Source organism: Ptychodera flava (assembly GCF_041260155.1).
Source record: "Ptychodera flava strain L36383 chromosome 3 unlocalized genomic scaffold, AS_Pfla_20210202 Scaffold_26__1_contigs__length_13983176_pilon, whole genome shotgun sequence".
Taxonomy (NCBI): domain Eukaryota; kingdom Metazoa; phylum Hemichordata; class Enteropneusta; family Ptychoderidae; genus Ptychodera; species Ptychodera flava.
Window position 1 is genome coordinate 4,535,519 of NW_027248280.1, and position 25,173 is coordinate 4,560,691.

General features: G+C 36.7%; 2 protein-coding genes and 1 pseudogene across 4 annotated transcripts in view; 1 reads left to right on the forward strand and 2 right to left on the reverse strand.

The window, feature by feature from the left end:
• Positions 1-16,427, reverse strand: part of LOC139125691 (pleckstrin homology-like domain family B member 1) — an 81,850-nt gene extending 65,423 nt beyond the window's left edge. For all 3 annotated transcript variants that reach the window (XM_070691792.1, XM_070691793.1, XM_070691790.1), the window contains exon 1: positions 16,243-16,427. The gene's annotated coding sequence lies outside the window, so the exon portion shown is untranslated. The remainder of the gene's footprint in view (positions 1-16,242) is intronic.
• A 348-nt stretch (positions 16,428-16,775) lies between these two features.
• On the forward strand, positions 16,776-22,136 carry LOC139125692 (protein AAR2 homolog pseudogene; annotated as a pseudogene).
• Positions 22,137-24,126: 1,990 nt separating this feature from the next.
• On the reverse strand, positions 24,127-25,167 carry LOC139125740 (tripartite motif-containing protein 2-like). The gene has a single exon (XM_070691838.1). It carries the CDS (start codon positions 25,165-25,167, stop codon positions 24,127-24,129), a length of 1,041 nt encoding a protein of 346 aa, XP_070547939.1.
• Positions 25,168-25,173: the final 6 nt, after the last annotated feature.

Here is a 25,173-nt window from a genome sequence, read left to right on the forward strand (position 1 = left end):
AATTTTTTTTTCGAAAATTTTCCACTCCCCAATGGTCCACCCCTTGCCGGCTAAAGGCCTCCCACCACAGCCCTGCTGACCGCCATAGGCAAAACCAACCACTGGTTGCAACGCGCAGTCTCTCCACAGTCGTTTGGAGAGCTATTCAGCGCGGGACTATTCGCCCCATAGACGAGTGTACAGAAGCGAGGGGTATTTCTCGCTTCTGCACACTCGTCTATGGGGCGAATAGTCCCAGCGCTGAATAGCTCTCCAAACGACTGTGGTCTCTCACCGAAAACTCGGTTATTTTCACCCAAAATCGTGATCGATCTCCTATTTAGCACGCTCAACTTGTCTAGATGCATGATGAGGTAAGCTGTGCTTTTGAACTTACACAAAGCCTATTTTCATCTCTCTATATGCGATGGGACCATATCCGTATCAGATGCGCCATATAGTAAATCTCGGTCTTTCACGATAGGTATCTGCTAAAGTGCGGGCTGCGGGTTGCGGTTGCGGTTGCGGGTTGCGGGTTGCGGGTTGCGGGCTGCGGGTTTTTAGAATTATGGCTAGATTTCTAATATATGTAATATGGCATTTAGTATATAAGAAATAAAACCTTTAGAAGTGTCTATTATCAATAATCATGATCAGGTCTATCGTACAGTATCCCTTTCCTGCCAAGTCCATATTTTCAACATCAGGTCAAGATGGTTAAAATTAATGAAACACAACATATTCCATATTGTGTATTTTAACATAATACTGTACATTTGAAGGCTGTTGAAAACATATATGCTGTAAAATTGATTTTTTGGACTAAAGATGCTATAACAGACCATACCAAGTGGGTGTGAAAATACGTCATGTTTCTGAAAAAAAATCAAAATCTGCTAAACTAAAAGCGGCGATTCCGAGGACCAATTTATTTGTTCCGAGCTGCCTGGCCATCACAAATAATTTGGGATCTGAAATCACTTTTCTTTCTTGCCATGGATGTGAGTGAGAAATAATACCAGACTGACAAAAAAAATTCGCGCCTCGGAAATGTCGCCACTTATCGCGGAATGAAAATTGTTACATTTCTAGTATCAGGCCATAGGAAGTAAATTCTTTGTAATGCATCTATTCACAATTCGGTTCTAGGGCAACACATACAGAAAATTAAACAATGCCTACTTAAATGCAATGTGTAAGGAAAGATTTGACTTCAAAAAGCGTAGAAGTGTTGTGTATTTAAATGCCGTGTATTTTCATGAAATCTTTAAAAAGAAAAAGACGTACGACAATGGACTTAGCTTACTTTGCCGTTTCGGTTCAACCGAGGTCACGACCACAGAGAACGACATTCCGCTAACATTTTACGCGAGAATTTCAGCGGGAAAAACACGTCGGTGCGTTGACTTATTTTCAGGAATCGATCTAATAGGAATATTTTTTGGATGAGTTTGTGTTCTGCAGCTCTCAATAATTGTGTATCTCCTAATATCATGAACATATTCTATGACTTGCACCTGCAGCATGATAGTCGCTCCATATGCATTTGATCCAGCGTGACTATGAAAAGTTTCCTAGGACTATTATCGTGTTCACCACAATAAAATAATTTTAAACGGCATTGAAAACGATTCTGAAAATTGTGCTTTTATCGGCGGTTGAACTAATCTGAAGTGTGAGAAGGGCATGGCATTCTATGAAAAAGTAACAAATTATTAGGCGTGTCGAGTTTCAACGAACCGAAGTTCATCTCCCAGTTCATCTGTGCTGTCAACGATCCGAAACTTACTTTTAAACTATCCGTCCTAATCATTACATAAAAAGTTAATATAGAGTTATAGCGAGTTGTTGTGAAATCTGTCTTGTGTTCATATTATTACTCATCCGTGTTCAGTCATATCATTTCGAAAGCTTCGATCGGCAGGTGCGCTGTGCAACGGCGAATGTTGGATGGGAAATGGACTATTCTGACGTTGGTGGTGCTTTACCAGATGTAAGCTAAAATAACGGCATTATTCAAGAAGTTCACGGCTTTTATTCCATAAACAAATACATCTAGATACTATTTTAGCATTTATTCTATCTACTAGCGAAAATGATACCAAAAATCACACATATTTTCATGCCCGCAGCCCGCAGCCCGCAGCCCGCTGCCCGCAACCCGCAAAATAGCGCATCCGTTCACGATAAGCCTCCCACGCACGGTGCACAATAGACAAAACTGCTGATTGCAGCGCGCAGTTTCTTTTCCAAAAACAGCCAATTTTTTAATTTATAACCGTGATCGATCCTAGTTTTCGAGCACGCTCATTTTGTTTAGATACACAATGTACTAAGCTGCGTTTTTAGACTTGTGCAAAGTTCGCATTTCTCTCTCTGTGCGAGGGGACCATTTCGCGTCCGCCATTTTGAATCTTGTTCGATAGCCAGTAACACTGCCCTGCTCCGCAGAGCTAGCTTTAGAATGGGATGTTGAGTTGTAAAATAGGATTTGGAAGTCCATGATGTGTTGTCAAATGAAATTGGGAAGAGCATGTTGAGTTGTAAAATAGGATTTGGAAGTCCATGATGTGTTGTCAAATAGCATGTTGAGTTGTGAAATAGCATGTTGAATTGTCAAATGAAATTGGGAAGAGCATGTTGAGTTGTAAAATAGGATTTGGAAGTCCATGATGTGTTGTCAAATGAAATTGGGAAGAGCATGTTGAGTTGTAAAATAGGATTTGGAAGTCCATGATGTGTTGTCAAATGAAATTGGGAAGAGCATGTTGAGTTGTAAAATAGGATTTGGAAGTCCATGATGTGTTGTCAAATAGCATGTTGAGTTGTGAAATAGCATGTTGAATTGTCAAATGAAATTGGGAAGAGCATGTTGAGTTGTAAAATAGGATTTGGAAGTCCATGATGTGTTGTCAAATGAAATTGGAAGAGCATGTTGAGTTGTAAAATAGGATTTGGAAGTGCATGATGTGTTGTCAAATAGCATGTTGAGTTGTGAAATAGCATGTTGTGTTGTAAAATCAAAGTAGTAATTTTGGCATGGATTGGACCCATAAGCTTCCCGTTATAGTTGTACATGTAGATCTATGTACTTGTATTTCATTTTTAATATGTGGTATACTAATTACTTTAATTATACGGATGCTGCCAGGTCATATTATCTCACCATCATTGTAAATATGAGGTTCTTAAAATTGTCTAAATATATTATACATATAGCTGTTTATAGCCTATTGATCAGTTTTGCTCAGCAATCCATGATTATGGACACACAACAAAGGAAAGTTTCATCGTGGAGACAGAATATTACAAAATTTGTCAGTTGAAATTTTTGTTGAGATTTGTCCACTGCAAAATATCGGCCAGTGAGATTTTCTCTTTGCATATATGTTCAGAATTCTCAAAGAAGTTCAACTCTACACAGAAATTCCTTTGCCTTAAAGCTTTAGCAAAATACAAATCAACAGCTCAGAATTATATTTACTACTGTAAGTGACATTAAATCATTTTTACCATTTTAGTTATTAAACAGTTTTATATGGTGCTTGGTGAATCAATGTATCATTTGAGGTCTATTGCCGTAGTTAATTTAACATAATGATGAACACCTACACATACACATTTGATGATTCCTAGGCTGAGATCATAAACTGCAGGTCTTTTTTGACCGAAGAATTTACAAAGAATGATCTTAGAAAACCAAACACAACTTCTGTCTTTTGACCCTTGCATGGACCAATCACTGCCATTGAAAATAACACACATCATGGATTGAATTTGTGGATAAAGAATTGAAAGAGACATGACAATAAAACGCTTTCTCTTCCTCTTCTAGTTCTCCTTCCATAGCTCTTAGCATTCTATTTTTGAGGAAGACCAAACTGAAAACAAGACGAACTTTTCTTTGAGGAACTGGAGTCTACAAAAATACTATATAGGCTGTTCAGAACTACATCAATTCAGCCAATTTTTATATTTTTCTAGCTCTATCCCTAAGACAAAGCACATATAATTGATAAAATACATGTACTTCATAAAATTGGGGAAAAAGTGCGGGGTCACTGTCATTTGGTTTTGTAACTATACGTCAGTTTTTAGAAAACACTTTTTTCATGGCTAACACTATAAATACACTTGTGGATACTTAAAAGAGAAAGCAGATGTTAATACCTCTATTTTCACCAAAATGAAGACTGTTGAATATTGCCCATGATATTTCCTTAAAATATAACAACTTCCAAAAGTTCAAAGAATGAGTAACAGGTAGCGTTATTTCAACATTGTAAATGTAACCATCCATAGTAAGTGCACTTCTTGATAAACTCTAAACTTGACCTGACAGACGGGAACTTGATCTCTGAGTTGGTTGGAAAATGGATGAAAAGAAATATTATAAACCATAGCAAGTACTATATTTAACTATGACAAGATCTGTTAAAGTAGCCTTGATTGGTCTCTACAAGGACAAGAAGCTGAATACTACACATTTTAAATACCGTATAAATACCATAGCCCTGAATAGTTTCCCAGTATGAAATAACTACTTGACAATCTGAATTTAACCTGGTTTATCAGTTGACCCTGTGAACCTTTACCAGCCAGTAGCTGAGATAAAACCATGGTTGAATTGGAATTTACACAAGATTGTAATGGTACCGTTTACGACTGTATAAGCTGCCAGCTGACACACTCTGTATGTTTCACTGCATTTTAGTTTGTCTTGCTTGCGTAGGTGTCGATGCCTATATCATTAAACAACTTATATGATATATTTAACTATTAAACTATGGTATAGATAAATATATATACAGCATATCATAAATTTTATGATTACAACATTTTCTAGTGCAGTATTGTGTAGGACACACACCAGAATTACTGGGTAAAATCCTAATGAAATGTTCAGCTTTTATAACTGAATTACCAGTACAAGATTGTCGTGATTTTTAAACTTTGTAACAGAAATTTCTTCTGAAGCAAAATACTGGCTGATCAGGTAAATCATATTCAAATAGAAAATTTATGACTGACAGTATAATTTCATGGCAATGGCAAAAAAATCTTGATTGATCATTTCAAAAACGCCAATCACTTCATAACAATGTACTGCTGTGCGGGAACATGGAATTACACATTTCAAGGGATTACTGCAAATACTCTCCCACATCTTTCCTGTATCTTTCCTACTTGTTTCCGGTATGTACATGTACCACATGGCACACTGGATTCTTCTGGTATTGTTCAGGAAGCACTGAGAAGATGGCAGACAGATAAACAGTAGCAAAATACGCCAGTAGCCAAATTATATGCCACATTTGTGAAAGGTATTCATTGTCCAGCCAGCTCATACATGAATACAAACCCATATCATCTGTTCTGTAATAATTTTAGCCTGTGGGTTGTACAATGAGTTTATGACCGGCTGTTGGCAGCTTTTGTATGCATCACGCAAGCTGCCAACAGCCGGCCACAAAACTCATCACATAGTCCATGGGCTATATAACCAAGCCAGTCATTATTAGTAGCTGTGTGCATTTAGCTATAACCACTGGTTAGCAGTGCCTGTAACTATTACACAGCTACTAATAATAATCTTTATTACCCTTAATCATAATAATATTACAATTCAATGATGAATGTACATCTGAGTTGTGCTGTGATAAAGGGTAAATGGAAACGGAAATAGCAAATGCTAGTCTAGTCCGTTCCCAAAGCCATTTGATGTTAAAGCAAGGAAACGAAGAAGAAAAAAGAAAATGAAAGTATATCGAGGGTAGTGTACATGAAAGTAGTGGGATTGCAAAGTAACCTAATTGTAACAAGTCATCGTTGATGACACAGTCCCCACTTGTTAATGGGTACTTTGATTACAGGTCCTCAGAGAGGATAGAGTCCTCTTCATTAGGTCTGTGATAAAATACTTTTGAATAAATTGCTTGATACATGTCTGAGCTGTAGTTCAGGACATGAAAGAAACGTAATAAAATGGCCACATGGCGGCCTTATTGGATCGTATCACAGAACAAATCTATGTGCATATGTATGACAGACATCCAGCTCTATGGGTTTGCTCAGAATTAGATATATGCATAATTAATGAGGTACAGTATGAAGCATCATAAGGTCTCCCATCATACCATATATGAAGGGTGTACCACTTGTGGTTCCTGAGTTATGGACAAATATGTATATTTAAGGTCAAAGGTCATCGACGTCATGTGACATTTTGTCAAAAAAATTGTAGTGCTAAGTTATCCCTATATACCAAAAATCAGACCTCTAGCTCTATTTGCTTGCTCAAAATTAGATATGCACATAACTAATGAGGTACAATATGTGGCGTCATAAGGTGTCCCGTCATACCATATATGAAGGGTAGCACTTGTGGTTACTGAGTTATGGACAAATATGTATATTTGAGGTCAAAGGTCACCGAGGTCACATGACATTTTGTCAAAAAAATTGTATTGCTAAGTTATCCCTATATACCAACAATCAGACCTCTAGCTCTATTGGCTCGCTCAAAATTAGACATGCGCATAATTGATGAGGTACAATATGTGGCGTCATAAGGTGTCCCGTCATACCATATATGAAGGGTGTAGTCCAGTCAATCTACGAGATTTTGGCACCCAACCCACCACAAATTGCAACAGAATTTTTTCTTCAGAATGCATTTTGGAGAGGTACCCAGAACAACATATCAAAAGTTTACTCGAATCTACCTTGGGGAAATATGTCTAATTTGCATAAATCAAATATGGCTGCCAGCCGTCCTACAAAATAACATAATTGGCCATATATCACATGTTAAACAAGCTATTTCAGTGATTTCAAAGTCTGACACTACTTATTTGGCACGGGGGATCATTTTGGAGATATAATGTTGTGTATAGGCAGTTCGTTAATTTGCATAATTCCAATATGGCGGCTAACATTCCTAAAAAATACATTTTGGTCCTATAGCACGTATTAAACAAGCTATTTCAGTGATTTTAAGGTTAAAAGTATATTTCTTTGGCACGGACAAACAATTTTGGAGATACAATGGTTTGAGTAGGCACTTTGGTAATTTGCATAAATCCAATATGGCGGCCAACCTACCTACAAAGTATTTTGAGGTCATACACTACGTATTAAATAAGCTACTTCAGTGGTTTTAAAGTTTAGGAACACTATTGGTGGTTCAATGTTTTAAATCGGCGCGTTGATAATTGGAATAAATTAAATATTGCTGCCAAATTGTCACATTGTTTAATAGGTTTAATATAAATAAGATTCTGGTAAAATTTTTAGCACTGCGAATCTATCAAGAAGAAACTGTTAAGTCCTAAGACAATTATATTTAAGAAATGGGAAAAGTACGCTATAAATTAAGTTATAGTAACTATCCATTTCAGAATTAAAGTTTATTTTAATAGGTGTTTTGTGGTACCTGAATGTGTTAAAATACTCCATAAATATACTGTATATTTTGAAGAAAAAAAACGTGAAAGCGCATTGGCAGACTTACTTTTATGACTTAAAATGGATTTACATAAGTATATGCTGATGCGCTTTTACTATTGAGGAGTAAGAAAGTCATGCCATTTTAATGTTGTGATTTTTCTGTATATGGAAATAGTAAATGGTTGTTAGTCGTCGGAATATATTCTCTTACTGAAGGTAACGTTGGATTCATCTGTGTACGGCATTATTTGTTATTTGTATTGATGTTTCATATTGTACTTTGTCAAAACATGTAATCTGTATATAATGTTTAGTGGGTTTTTATTTACAAAGACATTTACAAAATCTTTAGTGTTTTATTTATACTGAACTCCCTTCTTATGGACGAGTGCATCTTTAGAAGACCCCCTAGATGATAGGCAAGGAGTCATCACATATAATAGCTAAATTACAGTAAACAAAATATCGCTAATAAAAATGCATATACAGAAATAATTTGATCAAAAATAACAAAGGCCACAATACACACAAATTAAACTTAGCATTGTTGCAAACAATGTCAGACTCATAAAAATCTTATCAATACACAAACTTATAAAAATGAAAACTGCATGCTTAGCAAAGGCTTAAAATTCATTCAAACACCTTAACAGCACAATAGAATCCAACTGTTACGCGATGCAAACATGTACATCTGTAAAAAAACGACACTTCGGTATATTACGAGACTTAAACAAATCATGAAATTCCCATTCATATTGAAATCAAAATGGACCTCACAGGACAACAGAAAACATAATGTTTAGAAAACTACTTGAAAGCTAAGTTACTGACACTTGTGCAAATCCCCTTTAAAAACCAAGGATATCATGATACTTACAGAATGCAAAGCATTGAAAATTCTATCAAAGAATAAGAAGATAGCAATTAAACATTTGATAAACATAGGGGAACAGCACCTCTAGATGCTGATGTCAGCAACAAATGAGAGAGCAGCGATACTACACAAAGTTAACAACAGAAGGCACAAAATGAACAACAGAAGAAATAAACAACCTAACAACAAAGTGTACGATAAAAAACAGATCGATTATCACATAAATATCTTAGTCTATTAAACAGTAAATACAGACACCAATTTCATACCTCCTGCCAAAAATACACAAAACCCGATCACGAAGCATAAAGTTCAAACAAAGCTCGATAAGTCTTAACTTTTCACATTTCGAAACAAACGTGGAAATACAACAAAAATACATAACGTACATAAACATATTTATACAGAAAATTGAGAAAATCAAAGTTCTAAGCAATGCGACTTTGGTAACATTAGACAGAGAGTAAATGGAAGTACTAGTTCATCACATAACGAAGCATTTGACTCAGTCAACAGGGCATTAAATCTGGAAACGTTACGAAACGATTGCGTGATCGGAAAACCACAAAAAATGTATGCCAGCCATGCTAGAAATAAATTATAGAGACAACAGGTTTGAATTTAACAATGAATTCTGAAAAAAATATTTGGGACGGTGCTGTATGGGATCTCCAGCTTCACTGGATATTGCTGATATTGCATTTCACGATACAGAAATAGGAATAATACAGCAACATGGGTAACAAATATCTTTTTGCTGACATTCTGAGATGGAATATTTCTTTATTCGAATGCAACACAAGCTCAATGAATTTAAATCGAACATCTTCAACAAAATGCACCAACTGTTAAATTTTCGGTTGAAACTCTTATCAAGAAATAACATATTCGGGTCTAATTGTCTATTATAAAGGTCACCGACACAACAAAGAAAATTCTCGGCAGCGAAATACACAAAAGCAACTAATGCAATCCAGTTAAAACACAGAAAACCATGTCACTCTACGGCAACATTGAAGGGCTTCATTAAAAGTGAAACATTTGGAAACATTAGAACATGAAAAAACAGAAATGACTTTACACAGAACGTGACATACTGTAGTGAAAAACGGACAAGACCGACACAACGAAAAGCGGAAACTAGAACATATCATCGGAGAAAAAGTGCGTAAAGCAAGAAGGCAAGTGGAACGAAAAGTAGCAAATGAAACCGAAGAAGAGAGTCTATTTTTCACAACAATGGAGTCCATACATCGGAACTAAGAGAATCAAAGAAGCCCTGACTGAAAAGTGGTTTGAATTTAAGAAAAAGTTTAAAGAATCTCTTCTCAAAACAACTAATTATGATACAAACAATACACTCAGAAATAACTTGAACTCTCAATCCAACCAAATGCCCTGACTTCATATAAAATGAGCAAACACAATTACTATCAGACCGTTTGTTTAAGTGACATAATACACAAAAGTGTCATTTTTCCAGATGTACTTCCAGATGAACTCGTCCATAAGAAGGAGGTTCAGTCTTCATTAAAAACTTAAATTCTTTTATATAAATGTCTCTTCTTTACATTAAACATAACAGATTACGTGTTTTAACACTCTATAGTGTTAAACACCCATACAACTTACAAATAATGTCGTATACAGGTGAATTCAATGTTATTCAGAAAAATATCATTCAGACGGTTAACAATCCTTAATAGTCGTTATATATATATAGAAAAACCACCATTTTAATTAAACACAAATGTCCAAGGACTTAAAAGTTTCTTTTTGATAGGTTCCTAGTGCTATAAACTATACAAGAACCTTATTTATATTAAAAACTATTAAGCAATGGGGCATTAATTTGGCAGCCATATTTAATGTATGCAAATTGTCAAACCATCTTTCAAAGCAACGAAACGCCAAAAGTGTTTTTTCATGTCCAAGAAATATATTTAAATTTTAAAATCACTGAAATAGCTTATTTAATGCGTGGTATATGACCTCAAATGTACTTTGTATAAATGTTGGCCGCCATATTGGATTTATGCAAATTAACGAAGTGCCTGTGTACAATATTGTACATCCAAAATTGTTTGTCCATGCCAAAGAAATATACTTTTCACTTAAAAATTACTGAAATAGCTTGTATAATACGTGCTATAGGACCAAAAATGTATTTTTTAGGAATGTTAACCGCCATATTGGAATTATGCAAATTAACGAAGTACCTATACACAACATTATATCTCCAAAATGATCCCCCGTGCCAAATAAGTAGTGTCAGACTTTGAAATCACTGAAATAGCTTGTTTAACATGTGATATATGGCCAATTATGTTATTTTGTAGGACGGCTGGCAGCCATATTTGATTTATGCAAATTAGACATATTTCCCCAAGGTAGATTCGAGTAAACTTTTGATATGTTGTTCTGGGTACCTCTCCAAAATGCATTCTGAAGAAAAAATTCTGTTGCAATTTGTGGTGGGTCTAACCCTATTTTGACTGGACTAGTGTACCACTTGTGGTTCCTGAGTTATGGACAAATATGTATATTTGAGGTCAAAGGTCACCGAGGTCACGTGACATTTTGTCAAAAAAATTGTAGTGCTAAGTTATCCCTATATACCAAAAATCAGACCTCTAGCTCTATTTGCTTGCTCAAAATTAGATATGCACATAATTAATGAGGTACAATATGTGGCGTCATAAGGGGTCCCATCATACCAAATATGAAGGGTGTAGCACTTGTGGTTACTGAGTTATGCACAAATATGTATATTTGAGGTCAAAGGTCACCGAGGTCACGTGACATTTTGTCAAAAAAATTTATTGCTAAGTTATCCATATATACAAAAAATCAGACCTCTAGCTCTATTGGCTCACTCAAAATTAGATATGCACATAATTAATGAGGTACAATATGTGGTGTCATAGGGTGTCCCATCATACCATATATGAAAGGTTTAGGACTTGTGGTTACTGAGTTATGGACAAATATGTATATTCGAGGTCAAAGGTCACCAAGGTCACGTGACATTTTGTCAAAGTGTCTGAGATATCTGCGTGAACGGATGGACTCATGGATGGACTCATGGACGGACATGACCCAATCTAAAAGCCCCTTGACTTTATCTTTGGGGACTAAAAACTGTGTAACTGCATCCTTTTTGCAATATGAATACGATGAGAAACAAATTTTTATTTTTTTGGCCTTATACATGGGAGTCTATGGACTGCCTTATACATGGGAGTCTATGGACTGCCTTATACATGGGAGTCTATGGACTTCCTTATACATGGGAGTCTATGGACTGCCTTATACATGGGAGTCTATGGACTGCCTTATACATGGGAGTCTATGGACTGCCTTATACATGGAGTCTATGGACTGCCTTATACATGGGAGTCTATGGAGGTGAAAACTAAAAAGTCCTCTAACACGGCCAAATTTGATTGCATTGTGAAACAAATCGATGTGCATCTGTATGAGGTAGGGTACTATCCTTATACCAAGTTTGAACGAATCGCTCCAGGCGTCTCTGAGATATCTGCGTGAACGGACGGACGCACGGACGCACACACGCACGCACGGACGCACGCACGGACATGACCAAACCTATAAGTCCCCCCGGACGGTGTCCGTGGGGACTAACAAAGTAACTAAGTGAATAAAAGAACAACTACATAAATAAATTATAACTAAATAGATACATTACGAGTAAGTAAATGCGTAAAAAAGAAAACGATAAGAGAGAAAAAAAAAACGTATATAAAATATATATATTTAAATATGATATACATATATGTAAAGTTGAATATAACTCTTCATCGAATCACTTAAAAAAAAAAAACAAACAAAAAAACAATCGTGTAAAAGTAGACTTGAAAGTGCTAAGTAACTAACTAAGTAAATAAGAACAACTACATAAAATACATTACGAATAAGTAGAAAATATGTAAAATAAAAAAAAAAAACAAAAAAAAAAAAAAAACACCAAAAAACAAAATGTATAGTGAAATATATATATTTATATATCTATGATATACATATTTGTAAAGTTGAATATAACTCTTCGTCATGTAAAACACTAACCGTGTATGAGGAGACTTGAAAGGGAGTGTCTGAACAAACTTCTAGTGGTTTTTGTTTTAATTTGTTTAGGTAATGTATTCCAATAGATGCAGCCTGTATATGATATCGAGAATTTACCCAAGGAAGTGGTTGACACTTGGGACATAAAGGTTACCATTAATTTTAAATAAACTGGCTTGGTTATTATATCATACCTTGTCAATTATTTGATTTTCTCTACTTTGTTTAGGGTTTTGGGGTTTCAATAGATACAAGAAATGTGAAGATTCAAGTCTTTGAACACCAAGCTATTATTACACATACCGCTACATGTGTTCAAAGAGTTGACACCATACAAATTGAGCATAGACAGTGGAGTAAAGTGAAAGACTCCAGTGTCTATGGCTTTAGTAATACTTTAGCTGTGTTTAACAATCAATACACATGCACTATGCTTTGAATTAAATGAAAAGACACTTTAAAATCACTGAAGTACATAGTATTTTCATTTTATCTGACAATTTCCCATACAGCACAGTCACACCCTAGCAGCTTTCAAGTGTCACATCCAAGTGCAAACATCCTGACCTCCTTTACAAATCTCCATGCATTTCAAGAGGATCTCTGGTGAGCTGACTGAAATGTCAACAAGTTGTATAAAACGCTAATCTACAGCCACAAGAATTCCTTCAGTCTGTCTTCATTTTTTAGTCTAATGCTTTCCAGGTTGAGAAACCATGACTCCATTGTTCAAAACCAAGACAGATACACGTTAACAAACATTTACTGCATGTACTGTAACAGGGGTAAATATTACCATCTCTAAATATTTGCATAGGACATCCCACATTTGATTCAAAACAAGAACAATTCAAATGAACATTTTCTTACAGAATCCGAATCTCAGTGTGAGCATACAGCTGACATTATAATCAATGATATCAGAATTTGTCACAACCATGTCAAAATAAAAGATATATCTGTCATCTGTTACCCGGTAGTTTGGGAAAAATACAAACAGTTCCTAGATAAAAGTCAGTCTTTTGGCTATGGTCAGGGAACATTTGGTAAATGATTTGTGAACCTAAGTAAATTTCTGCTGTCCTCTAATCTGATTGCATTGACTGGGGAACCCAAGTTACATTTACTGGCTTTACTAAAACACTGAATCACCTTCTGGTTTGTCATGTTTTAATTATCAAGGCAGTACATTTACAGAAATACGAACGTATGGTAGAATGTGACCATGATCATGGCTTTGAACTGACAAGACCAAGTTCTTCCACTGTGCATACTCGTAAGATAGTCTATAGTGCATATATGGTTTATTTGCAACTTGCTATAACAAGATGGATGTACAGGTACCTTAGAAGTTGGTCAGTTTGCTACAAGAAGACACAAGTGTATCTCAACTACTGGAACTCACTTCAAGTCGTACATTTGTCTTATAGTAAAGTATTTTCAATTTCTGTGTGTATACCACATTGGCAACACCATACGCTATACTAGTATCTCCTTCTTGTAAATGCTTTAATTTGCCATATAAAAGGAATTTAAATGTATTGAAACCATTGTCCATATAATCTAGTACCACCTGTGAGTTCCCAAGTCCACCCACACAGACTGACATCCACACACAGTGAAGGTCAGAGTAGGTGGATCACAGTACATCCATTGCTAAACTGACAAAACCACAACTATTTACACGTGTATGGACTACAATTTACAAAGAACCTATCTGACAGGCACTACTGTATGTAGCACCTGCAAGGTCATCATCACAGATCAATGCCGTCTATTCAATCCTTAACCTTTCCAAGGTTAATACTCTGTAGTACGTTTCAATACAACGTGAGATAAATTTAGTGAAACTGCTGTTAGATTCACTTATTTTTCATCTGAACTTGTTTTATCTCTGCTATGACTTCACAAATTCATCAATCTTGTAAGTGAGATAAACAAAGCGACAACGCCTCAAAATACCATGTTTTGTGGAAATAGCCTTGATAGACACAGAGACTTAAAACTGGCTGCCATTATACTTTGCTGTATGTGACATTGAAGGTCTGGATGTATCAATTATTGAAACCAACATCCACAATTATTAGGTCAGCATGAAATATAAAATGTGATTACATTCACTGCTGTTGTAATTAATAAGCTGTATCTAATTAACGTGACAAATTAGACATCAAAAGAATACTCATTAATCTAATTAAATAATCAGCTCGTTATATCTTGGTCCAATTCAATTCAGTAATTGACCTAATTAGTGAAATTACTGATGATTTTATTTTTCACCAAGTGTGTATTGCTATTTTAAGTCTGAGGAAATGCATTTGATGTATTTAAAATGTGATTTTTGTGTTATTACATTGAAACACAGCAACTACGGAGCTTATTTCATTTTGTGCAGAGTTTGTGCTTCTGCTATACTGTACAGATCTCTTGTGACTTTGAAAGGGGCAGTCCTCAATCCCTGGTTCTCACATTTGTTGATATTGATTTTTTCTACAGTCTAAGTAGTTTATTCTCCTTTGAAAGTTGTGCATAGTGAGTCAATTTACACAGAGATAAAGCTGATAAGATCCCTGCCCCTATCAACTGTTGGCTCTTTTAACAAACCAAGAAATGCTCACCTCTAGTAAAAAGTTGTGGAAGTGTTATCGTCATGATGGTGTCGGCAAGTAACACTGACAACAACATGCTCTGGACCATTTTAGGTGGATTTTGAAATGCCAGGTGGTTTTAGAAATTATAATTGCAGGCGAGTACGAGTTGGAAAACTTCCTGACCCAAAATGTCCCCAGGAAGATTGGAATGTAGAGGGAGGTGGATAAATAAACATGTTGGAGAGGCATCACACTTGATGGGAACGTAAACATTTTGACGCGAACGTAAACACCGGATGGTATTATGATCCTAAGATGTTAAAAATGTATCTTTAGCGTCCATCGGAAACGGTAGATCACTAGATGTATGATTTTTCCTTTTTGAAGGAAATATAAAACTATAGCAATTTGAAAGGGAGCAACATTTAGGGCTTCAGAAAACATGCCCATACATTTTGCAACATTTGTGATGGAACAAGCACAAGGAAGGGATTTTCGACCGGATTTTCAAGTGGTCAAACACAACACGTCTATGACACTTCCTCGCAGTAAGTCTTGACGTGGATCATGGATGTAAAATGCGTGGATGTACACACTCATGCTTTTTTAACAAAACCGATGCGTGGGGTTTCTGCTCGTCGTCGGTGTGTACGTACGTACTCACAAGGTCGCTGTAATGACTCATGCTGTGTGAGGTTGAACTGGAGTCGGTTCTGGTGAAGGCTATCGCGAGCACAGCAAATTTCTATGTGGAAATATTTCATGTAAGGATTTTTACTGTGCGGCTGCCCCCCCCCCCAAAAAAAAAGTCAGAGCTACTTGACAGTTTCGCAGGGATTTCGTCCAGGGCTTTACCAGAAATGGCGCGGGATTGTTTACCAGATAGAGATAAGATCCCTGAGATTACGATGTAAACACAATGAACCAACCACCGTTCGTCCAGTGACCGTTCAACTGACATGTGAACCGTGAACGAACAGCAAAATCCGCGTGAGTGAGAATTTGGACACAACTGCCTGAAAACAGCTGGACCGGTTCGATTGCGACTAATATCACTATTGTTTTACTTTGACGGAAACGCCTTTTCATTATTAAGTAAACGGGCAAGTTAAAAGATTTGCATACTTGCAAAATGTTTAAACATTGTTTTAAATTAATTCACTCTACAACGAGTTGGACGGACGATTACTTTCAAATGTTATGCCGAAAGTGACGAAAACCGGTTAACTTCTTTAACTTAATATGCGGTAGATTACTTACCTCAATATATATAAATTCCTATATTCATTTGGTCTGGGAAATAGCCGACCGACTGAACGTAGATAAGTTGACAGTTTACGGCACCAGTACAATCACTGAATCAGAACGATGTGGGTGAGCTATGAACAGATGAACCGATAACACTCCACTGGAGGGTTTTCTCTAGCTCTGTCCGATCCCTGTGACGTCACTGAGTACGCCCTCATACGGGCTTTGTGAAAAAAACCATGCGTGAACTCCAAACTTGCCTCCACGCTCCCGGGTCCACGCTCCAGGACTTGCCCGTAACTCAGCGCCCCTGCCCAACGCCAGCTGAATGTTAAATCGAGAAGTTCATCTATCGAAAATTGCAATGTTTCCACCTAAATCATATAATCCCCGGAGATATGAAAAGGAGATGTAGCTTTTCGTTGATATAGCACAAGATCTGAAACATCAAACAACACTTTGAAAAATCTGTGCACAATATCACCGTTAGATGGCGCACTCTTACAGCGCTTGGCTTGCCACTTCCTGTCTGTGACTCACTAGGCATCTATCCTACCTGCACACGTTAGAGAAACGTTTTCGCGTCGTCACAAGAACCTACCCAAGCCGAGCGTTCTGAGAAGGTCACGGACTTTACAATCTTCGATATGTTATGAAATGAATGTAGCGATCTCTCAGTGAAAAGGTAATGGTGACCGTATATTGTATTTTCAACGAGTTTTGAACAACTTGTCATGCAAGTTGTAGGCCTATTTCATACCCCATAAGTGCAGAAAACCGCATGTGTCCGGGAGTTACAGGGGCCTAGGGTTCGGATGGCGACGAAGCTCCCGTCTTCGTGATTGCGCCAGTGACTTCTGTAGTGTACAAACTACAATACTACAGCCCCTCCGTGGGTTCAGGGACTTGATTTAAACTTATGTAACTGTCCAAATTATGTAACCACTGTCCAAAGTGGAGGGACTATGACTAAACTACCAAAAGTGTGTTTATGCTCAGCCCAGGGACTGTGCTGACCACGGTCCTCCACAAAATTTTGTGGAGGGATGTGCTCAGTAACATTATACTACTGCACTCACACATGTATGTGCAAGTACCGGTTTCTACCCCTCTGCCTTTATCCATGCAAGAATAGACTTTGTCCAAACCATAGATATTAGAGAAACTATACCAATACAGCATTTTTTGACCGAATATCATGTTTTATGTACTTTGTGTGCATTTAGGTGTAACTTGCTTTTCACTAATTTGCTTTTAATTGCAACCATATTTTCTTTTTCTATTACCAAAGCATGTTACACAGTACTCAGCCTGTAAATGTGAAACAGTATTATCGTCTACAAGTGAATGCTGGTCAAGGAAGAGTTCAATTATAAACAGTAACATTGCATTCTACATGTGTATATACACTGTGTTGACAGGCTAAATAGCAGCTAGTTTTAACATGATTTTAAGAGTAGAATAAAAACTTTTAATTGACATGAAACAAAAATAGTGAAAAAATCATCAAAAGTTACAGATACAGGCCCTTGAAAGGGAGAGGTCATCAGAACTTACTTGCTCAAAAGTCGTATGGGACTCATGCGACCTATCGTATGGGACTCATACGACCTATCGTATGGGACTCATACGACCTATGTAACACGTTAGCCAACGTAGGGTTGGCGATTGATGAAAATTAAAACATGTTTGTGGAAGCAATGTTGACATGATGCATGATGCATCTAAATATTGTGCATGAAATACCTTGTTTTCAAACTAAAAGTCACAAAGTCAGACGACCCCTTTATGGACATATATATATATGTAAAGGCAACAGCTTGTTCTAAATGTAAGATTGATGGTTGTTGTATCACAAATCAGTAAGGGGCAACCAGTACCACACATATGATTTGATCTTTTACATATACGGCATAAAGGGAAACGTTTCCCATGTCTCAACCAGCCAGCTTATGAGCATGAAATATACTCCAACACGTGTATTGTGTAAGTACTCATAATTCTACAAGTATGAGATTATGAGTGCAAATATATACTCATCAATATACTGGTGTCTGACAGATTCATCTACCATAACCTATGCTATGCAAGTAGTTAGTCTCACATAATGTAATGTCTTAACCAGTCAGAAGGAATGAAGGAGAACAATGCTAACCTTTGTACATATGTTTATGTAAAAGATGCCTTTTTGCATGTGTATGTAAAAGATTGGGTGAAATCAATGTTGAATTAGACTTTCTTCAAAAGTACAGAGTCTGAAAAGCAAAATACAGAGACGCTGTATGGCATTACATGTATATGTCGTGTAGATAACGGTATGGTTTGGGAAAATTACATTTGTGCTGGCTTTAAACATTTGCGTAATTCATACATTTATGGTAATTTGGGGATAATTTCTGAAACGAATGCATTTACCAGCTGTCATTGACATCGACATTATTACTAGTAAGTCTACAACTGTTATCATATTGGTATTACGGGTACCCGTAACATCATACCAGGCTTTTTTGATTGTTTTTTACCCATGTCTCCCACGACAGGGTGCTACCATCTTCCTCTGTGAACCATAGTACACAACAGTTGTTGTTAATACAGGGTACTGCCCCCGGCAGCTTCAGAAAGTCACTCACAACTTCACCTCCAAATTTTAAGGTACCCCAGTTCTTTTCCATGGCAAAGTAAGATCACAAGACAGAAACATAGGCCATCATCCAGTTAGAAACTGTCCAGGCACAGCTCAAGCAGATATATCTACTTGTTGTAGACATGTACTACTGTATCTCTTATCCCTTTTCCTTTCAAAAAGGTTATAGTTTGTTCTACTGCTGATCAAAATTCACTGTTCTGATATCTGACTTTGCTCACTCAGTGATGTTCTTCTGTTTGTTTATTTATTTATTTATTTATTTTATTTATATTCAGACAGCTAACCAAGCATAATCATGGCATCAGCATCAAAACACAGTAAGACAGAAACAGACATGGAGGGTGCATCTGAAATGGATCCCAACACAGCTAAGAAACTGTTTGAAGAGGGCGCTATTCTGGTGTTTTTGAATGTTCCTGAAGGCACCGAGTTTGGCATGGATTACAATTCATGGACTGTCGGGTCAAAGTTCAGAGGGGTGAAAATGATACCGCCAGGGATACACTTTGTCTATTACAGCGCTGTCAGCAAATTGCAGGAAACTGCTCCCCGGAGTGGATTTTTCTACAACTTTAAACAGCGTGAGATTCTTGTGAAAAAGTGGGACCCTAGACAGGAAGATATTAGTGACTACACACCAACAGATGATGAAATGCACCGCTATGAATGCAACCGTGAAGAAATGGATCGTTATCTTGGCCCGTACCCGTACGAAAGTTTGAAACGTTGGGTTTCACTGACTAACCGGATAACGGAACCACTGATGAAGGCTCTGGTGCCAAACAGTGGCAAGATTACATCAGCTACAGAGCTGCTGTGTGACAAGGAGTCTCGCACTACCCAACAGAGGGCAGAAATTCATGCCAGTGTCGCAGATGATGCGTCGATGGAGGACAAATTGCCACAAATGCACACCAATCCGGACACTCAGATTCACTTTTCAGAAATACCGAAGAAATATCCGAGCGGCGCAAACCCAGCCGAAATAACCAAATACAGCATGGACTCAAGTTATGCTTTAGAAACACTTGTGAAGACGCACTATAATGACAATGTATTTGGTGTGATTGGAGAGCTTCAGTTTGCGTTTGTTTGTTTCCTCCTTGGTCAAGTGTACGACTCCTTCGAACACTGGAAGCATCTGTTTCACCTTCTGTGCAGCTGCGAAGACGCGATTGACAAGCACGGCGATCTGTACCATGCCTTCATGACCACAATATACTTCCAACTCGCTGAGATACCCAAGGACTTCTTTGTTGACATCGTGACAAGAAACAATTTTCTCACATCGTGTCTCGCTGATTTTTTTCGCAATCTGGACGACTCCGAAGCAACGCACCACTTGAAGTCGCGAGGTCGCAAGCTAAAGCAGAGCCTAACAAATAAGTTTCAATGGGACTTTGACGACTTTGAGAGTGGCGAATATGCACCAACAGTCGTAGATCTGTCATGAATGAAACACTCGTATTCATATATAGCATTGCAATAATGCACTTGCATCAATCGTCAGCCCTAAGGTGAATGACTCGTCACAGTTCAAAAGTGAAAAAAAAATGTCATTTTCTTCATATAGCTTATGTTGTAGGTAGTCCGTCGTGGACAAGAAATATGATAAGAAAAAGTAATGCTCCCATGATATTTTTCGAGATTCACTGTATATCGTACAGAGATACAGAGTGCATTTGATTTTATCCAGCTCATATTACTGTAAGACAAATTTTTAGCCTTCAGAAAAGTATTTGAGCTTATGAGAGGGAAGCTTACCTAATAGCTTACAAACCAATGTCAAAAGTATTGTTATTTTTTATATTACAATGTATTTAAAATGCTTCAAAACCTTGGCCTACTCTGGCACTTGGTAATACAAATTGGCATATCAGTTAGCAGAAATGTACCACAGATTGTCAGGATTGTACATGGTACACTCCAGAACCAACTTTTGCCTATTTGTACTTCACCATTGATATTGGCAATACATAATGTTAAAATCTGCATGTCGTAACACAGCATGTTGTATCAGAAGAAAAAATTAAAAAATTATGTGCCACGCACATTGTCAAATTTCTGTTTTGAAAACACACAATGTTAAAGATTTGGTGTAGTGGAAATGAATAATGAAGATAAAAAAGAGTGACTGATCATGACCTCTTTAAGATTTATTTTCAAATCTGTGTAATACTTTGTGATAGTTCATATCCCAATTCAGATGTTTGGTAAATTTCTTATTTCAAAACCGGTTTGTTAAGAAGAATACTGACATGGTAAGAACACATATTTTTGGCACGTTTAATTGATCAAGTTAAGCAGACTTTGCAGTAAAATTGAGTACCATGTGTAAATTGCTTTTAATCCCTGTCGACAACATTGTATCATGGAGAGAATGTACAAATAGTAACTAGTAGCCTACTCCACTACTGGATGTCAAGATACCATATTGATGACAACATCATCTGACACTCTGCTCCACAAAAGTGATTGTTTGGCGTAAAATTTTTCAAGAGTTGTCACAAATTTCTCTGGAGTTTTCAAGGGTAAATTTTTTCAGTGTTGACACAATTTTCTGGGGAGTTTTCTGGAGTCACTTCATGTAGCCAAATAAAAATATTCAAAGTGATTATTGGGAATACAGCTTATCTGTCAGCACTGGTTTGGCTACTTAACTTAGGATAGACAGACCTATGGTAAACTTTCAGAGACACGTGACAGAGATGTTATGATAACTCGTGCTAGGGCCAGAGCTCATGCTCTATATATATCTTACATAAATAGACCATATGGTCATGCAAATGAGAAATTATAAATTTTCAAATCGAATGGTTGATGTTGGTTCTTGCATGTAATTTTAATTTTGAGACCTAAACGCTGCAGTACAAATGTATCCTTGGAAAGACAGGCAATTCTCTACCATGTGTTCATTCGTATGAGTATGGTATATACGAATGCAAGTGTAATTAGCTATTCCCAAGAATCAAATGAGGATACTGTCCATCATTTTAACAGCTCAGTAATGACGCATCGCAGTTCCAGTCGAGTCATGAGGCTTAATGTGCACATAGTACATAGAGATATTCTTTGCAAAACTATTTTTTGGCAAATCTATGAAGGCATGCCATAAACACTGTTAGCAGAATGAAAATTATTGTTTCGTTGCTGCCTTTGGAAAGGCGAGGCAAGCTGCATGTGTTAGCTAGATGTTAAATGCAGACCTGGTATTTCAGGAGAAAGCCACATCATGTTATGTAGCTGTACTAGTTGATATATAACCCCATAACTGCATAAAATCTGTCTTTGGAAATATATGCACAAGACTAAAGTGTCTTGACTTCATTTAATATTATAAGTTTTAATATTAAAACATGATGAATGAGAAATATAAACTATTCATTTTCACATGGACTTTCCCTGAATACATATTAAATACATAAATATTCTGTAAAATATGTTTATGGTGACGTCACCATATACAGGACAGGGTGTCACCTATTGCTAGGGGCCATGATACTAGTTTACGGCTGCAATATATTCTGTAGTAAACAAGGTGATTATTGGTCTCTTTGATTCCACTTTTGGCTTTCCCAGGGTTCCAAGTGGCAGTGGATACCTGGACCTACCCAGTATGTCATTGGCCATTTTGATTCCCTTCATTCTGACGTTTTGTTTGGTAGGACAGCATTCAAAGTAGTTTTTCAATATGAGAATAGGGCTCCCCTTGCCAAACATTTGCCTGATCAGAAATTGACATTTAGTCTGTCTCAACTGATGCAAAGACTTTTGAAAAGTTAACATTATAACATCTTAACATTGACGAGAGCTACTTTACACAATACAACTTCAACATCTGTTTGACATGTTTTTTTCACCACATTACCGGTACATTATGCTGTGATACACACAATGTCTGTACCTGCATCACACTCTCTCACAATACATCATACAACTTGATCACACTATGTCATGTTACACATGATGAACAAAGGCCATAAGAAAGAAATCTGATTTAATACTTTACTTTACTTTATTGCTCAACAACACACTCAGGGAGTGTGGCAAGGCAATAAATTACAAAACTCAGCAAACACTGGATGAAGCTGCTGCTGGGGGAGGAACTAAAGTACAAGAAATAAATTGGCAAGAGGTAGTTTATCTTTGTGAGTAAAGATATACATGAACTTTTCTCTGTCATTCAAATCAAGAAAGCCAGGATAATACAAACTTGTGGATGAAAATAAAATGTCTCGATAAGTTCTTTGTTATGGACTTTCTATTACAAAGTGAAATTAATCCTCAGCTAAAGACTTACAATATTTGCAGAATCTTTCATTCGCAAGAACTTTCGGAATTGACCTTCTACCCAATTCTATTTGAAGGTTGTGATCCGAAATTCTTAGCTTTGTTAGCCACTTCCTATAGGTAAAATATTTTATATCTAACAAGTGACTTTCAATTTCAAAATTTGTCTTAAATAGTCTGTAAGTTTAGAGCTTATTCCTCTGCATTCCACACTTCCTTGTATCATTATGAATGTTTATGAGCCATGTTTGTTCATAAATTTCACATAAACTATCATATACATTATTGACTGTGGAATTAATATTGCAATAGAAGACCATATATCACACCCACTGTAAGAGTTCAATATGCTTTGTAGATAATTGGACCAATTTGAATTCAACCTATAGGATGTGTAAGCAGATCTCAGTAAGATGTCATCTGATAATCTGATGATGTGATCTGATTTAATGATATGATGTTTATTGTGCTCATATATCATGCACTTAGTGTAATCTGTGTAGAGTCACCTCATCAAAAAGTAATGAATTAAACTATACGCACGGATAATGATATGAATATGAGAACATTGATAGTTATTTAGAATGTAAATTTGACTCAGCTCTTGTCATGGTATTGATGCATAGCGGTAAATATGTACCGGTAGTTGAAATCTTACATATCAATTCCTACCTGTATGTACTTAGTTTTATTATATTTCATTTAGCACAAAATTGTTACATAAGAAGGAAAAAATCTTAACAAACATGAGTGAGAAAGATGTTGAAATTTCCAGTGTTGTAAATAGTTTTTTTTGTGATCTCTTTCAGGAAATCTACAGGATTTTTCCAGAAGTGAATTTACTTTTGAAATGAAGAGTGACTGTTTCCACATAATTAATTTTACCATGTGAAACTTCTAACAATGTGTAACTGCAGTCAACATCTTACACAAAGTTGCCTGCATCTGATATTTTTGTATCATTGTACAAACACTTTGATGCAGTGGTTGCCTCTATCAGCAACAACCACCCTGCTAGGTACATCATCTGTCAGTGCAATACCACTGGGATGACCTAGCCTATCGCTATCACTGTCATTGCGACAAACAAACTTACCACCTCTCCTAAACTTAAGTATCAAACCATCCTCTGAATCATCATCTGTAGTAGCAGTCACATAAATGTACTTATCATTTTCAATTGTTATTCCCATTGGGAGTAGTAACTCACCAGCTTTACTCTTACATTCAAAAGAATACAAATACTTGTCATCTTTATTGAATACATGGATACAATTGTTGTATCTGTCTGCTACAAATGCAACTCCATTACTTCCTACAACTACACCCCAGGGCCCATTGAATGCCACTTCGCTGTTACCAGCTGACCCAAATGACCTAAGGTATTTACCATGTTTTGTATAAATCCTGACACAATCATCACAATGCTCTGTTACATAGACATTATCATCTAAAGGGCTGATAGCTATGCCATATGGATCTGTCAACTCAGTTTGTCCAAAGTTTCTGATGACATTTCCGTCTTCATCACTGACAACTACTTGCTTATTGTTGTTATCTAAACTATAGTATTCATTGTCATTACATACAGCTATGTCATATGGTGAGAAAGGCATTTCAAATTGCGGAAAGTTCAAAATTTTCTCAAATGTGCCATCTCTTGTGGTCATTTGTAATCTCTCATTATCAGTATCAGCAGCGACAATCTCTCCATTTTTGTTTATTGCTACACTCAAGGGGGCATTGTACTGACCCTCACCAATTCCTTCACTGCCAATGGTCGTAATCGATCTGTTTACTACAGGTATGATGACAGGACAGCCTGGTATTGGTTGATCTCCCACAGTCATGGTAACTTTGCATTTTCCATCCACTTGTCCAAAGACAGTAACTTTGTGTGTACCATCTTTGTTGTCCAAGACATTGATGTCTTCCCATGATTCATGTGGTTTTCTTACCTTAGCTTTCACTGGTTGATTTGGGACTACTTGATTTCCCATGGAATC

Excerpts from the sequence above, each read along its gene's own strand:
- LOC139125740 (XM_070691838.1), bottom strand. The coding sequence starts at position 25,167 with ATGGGAAATCAAGTAGTCCCAAATCAACCAGTGAAAGCTAAGGTAAGA.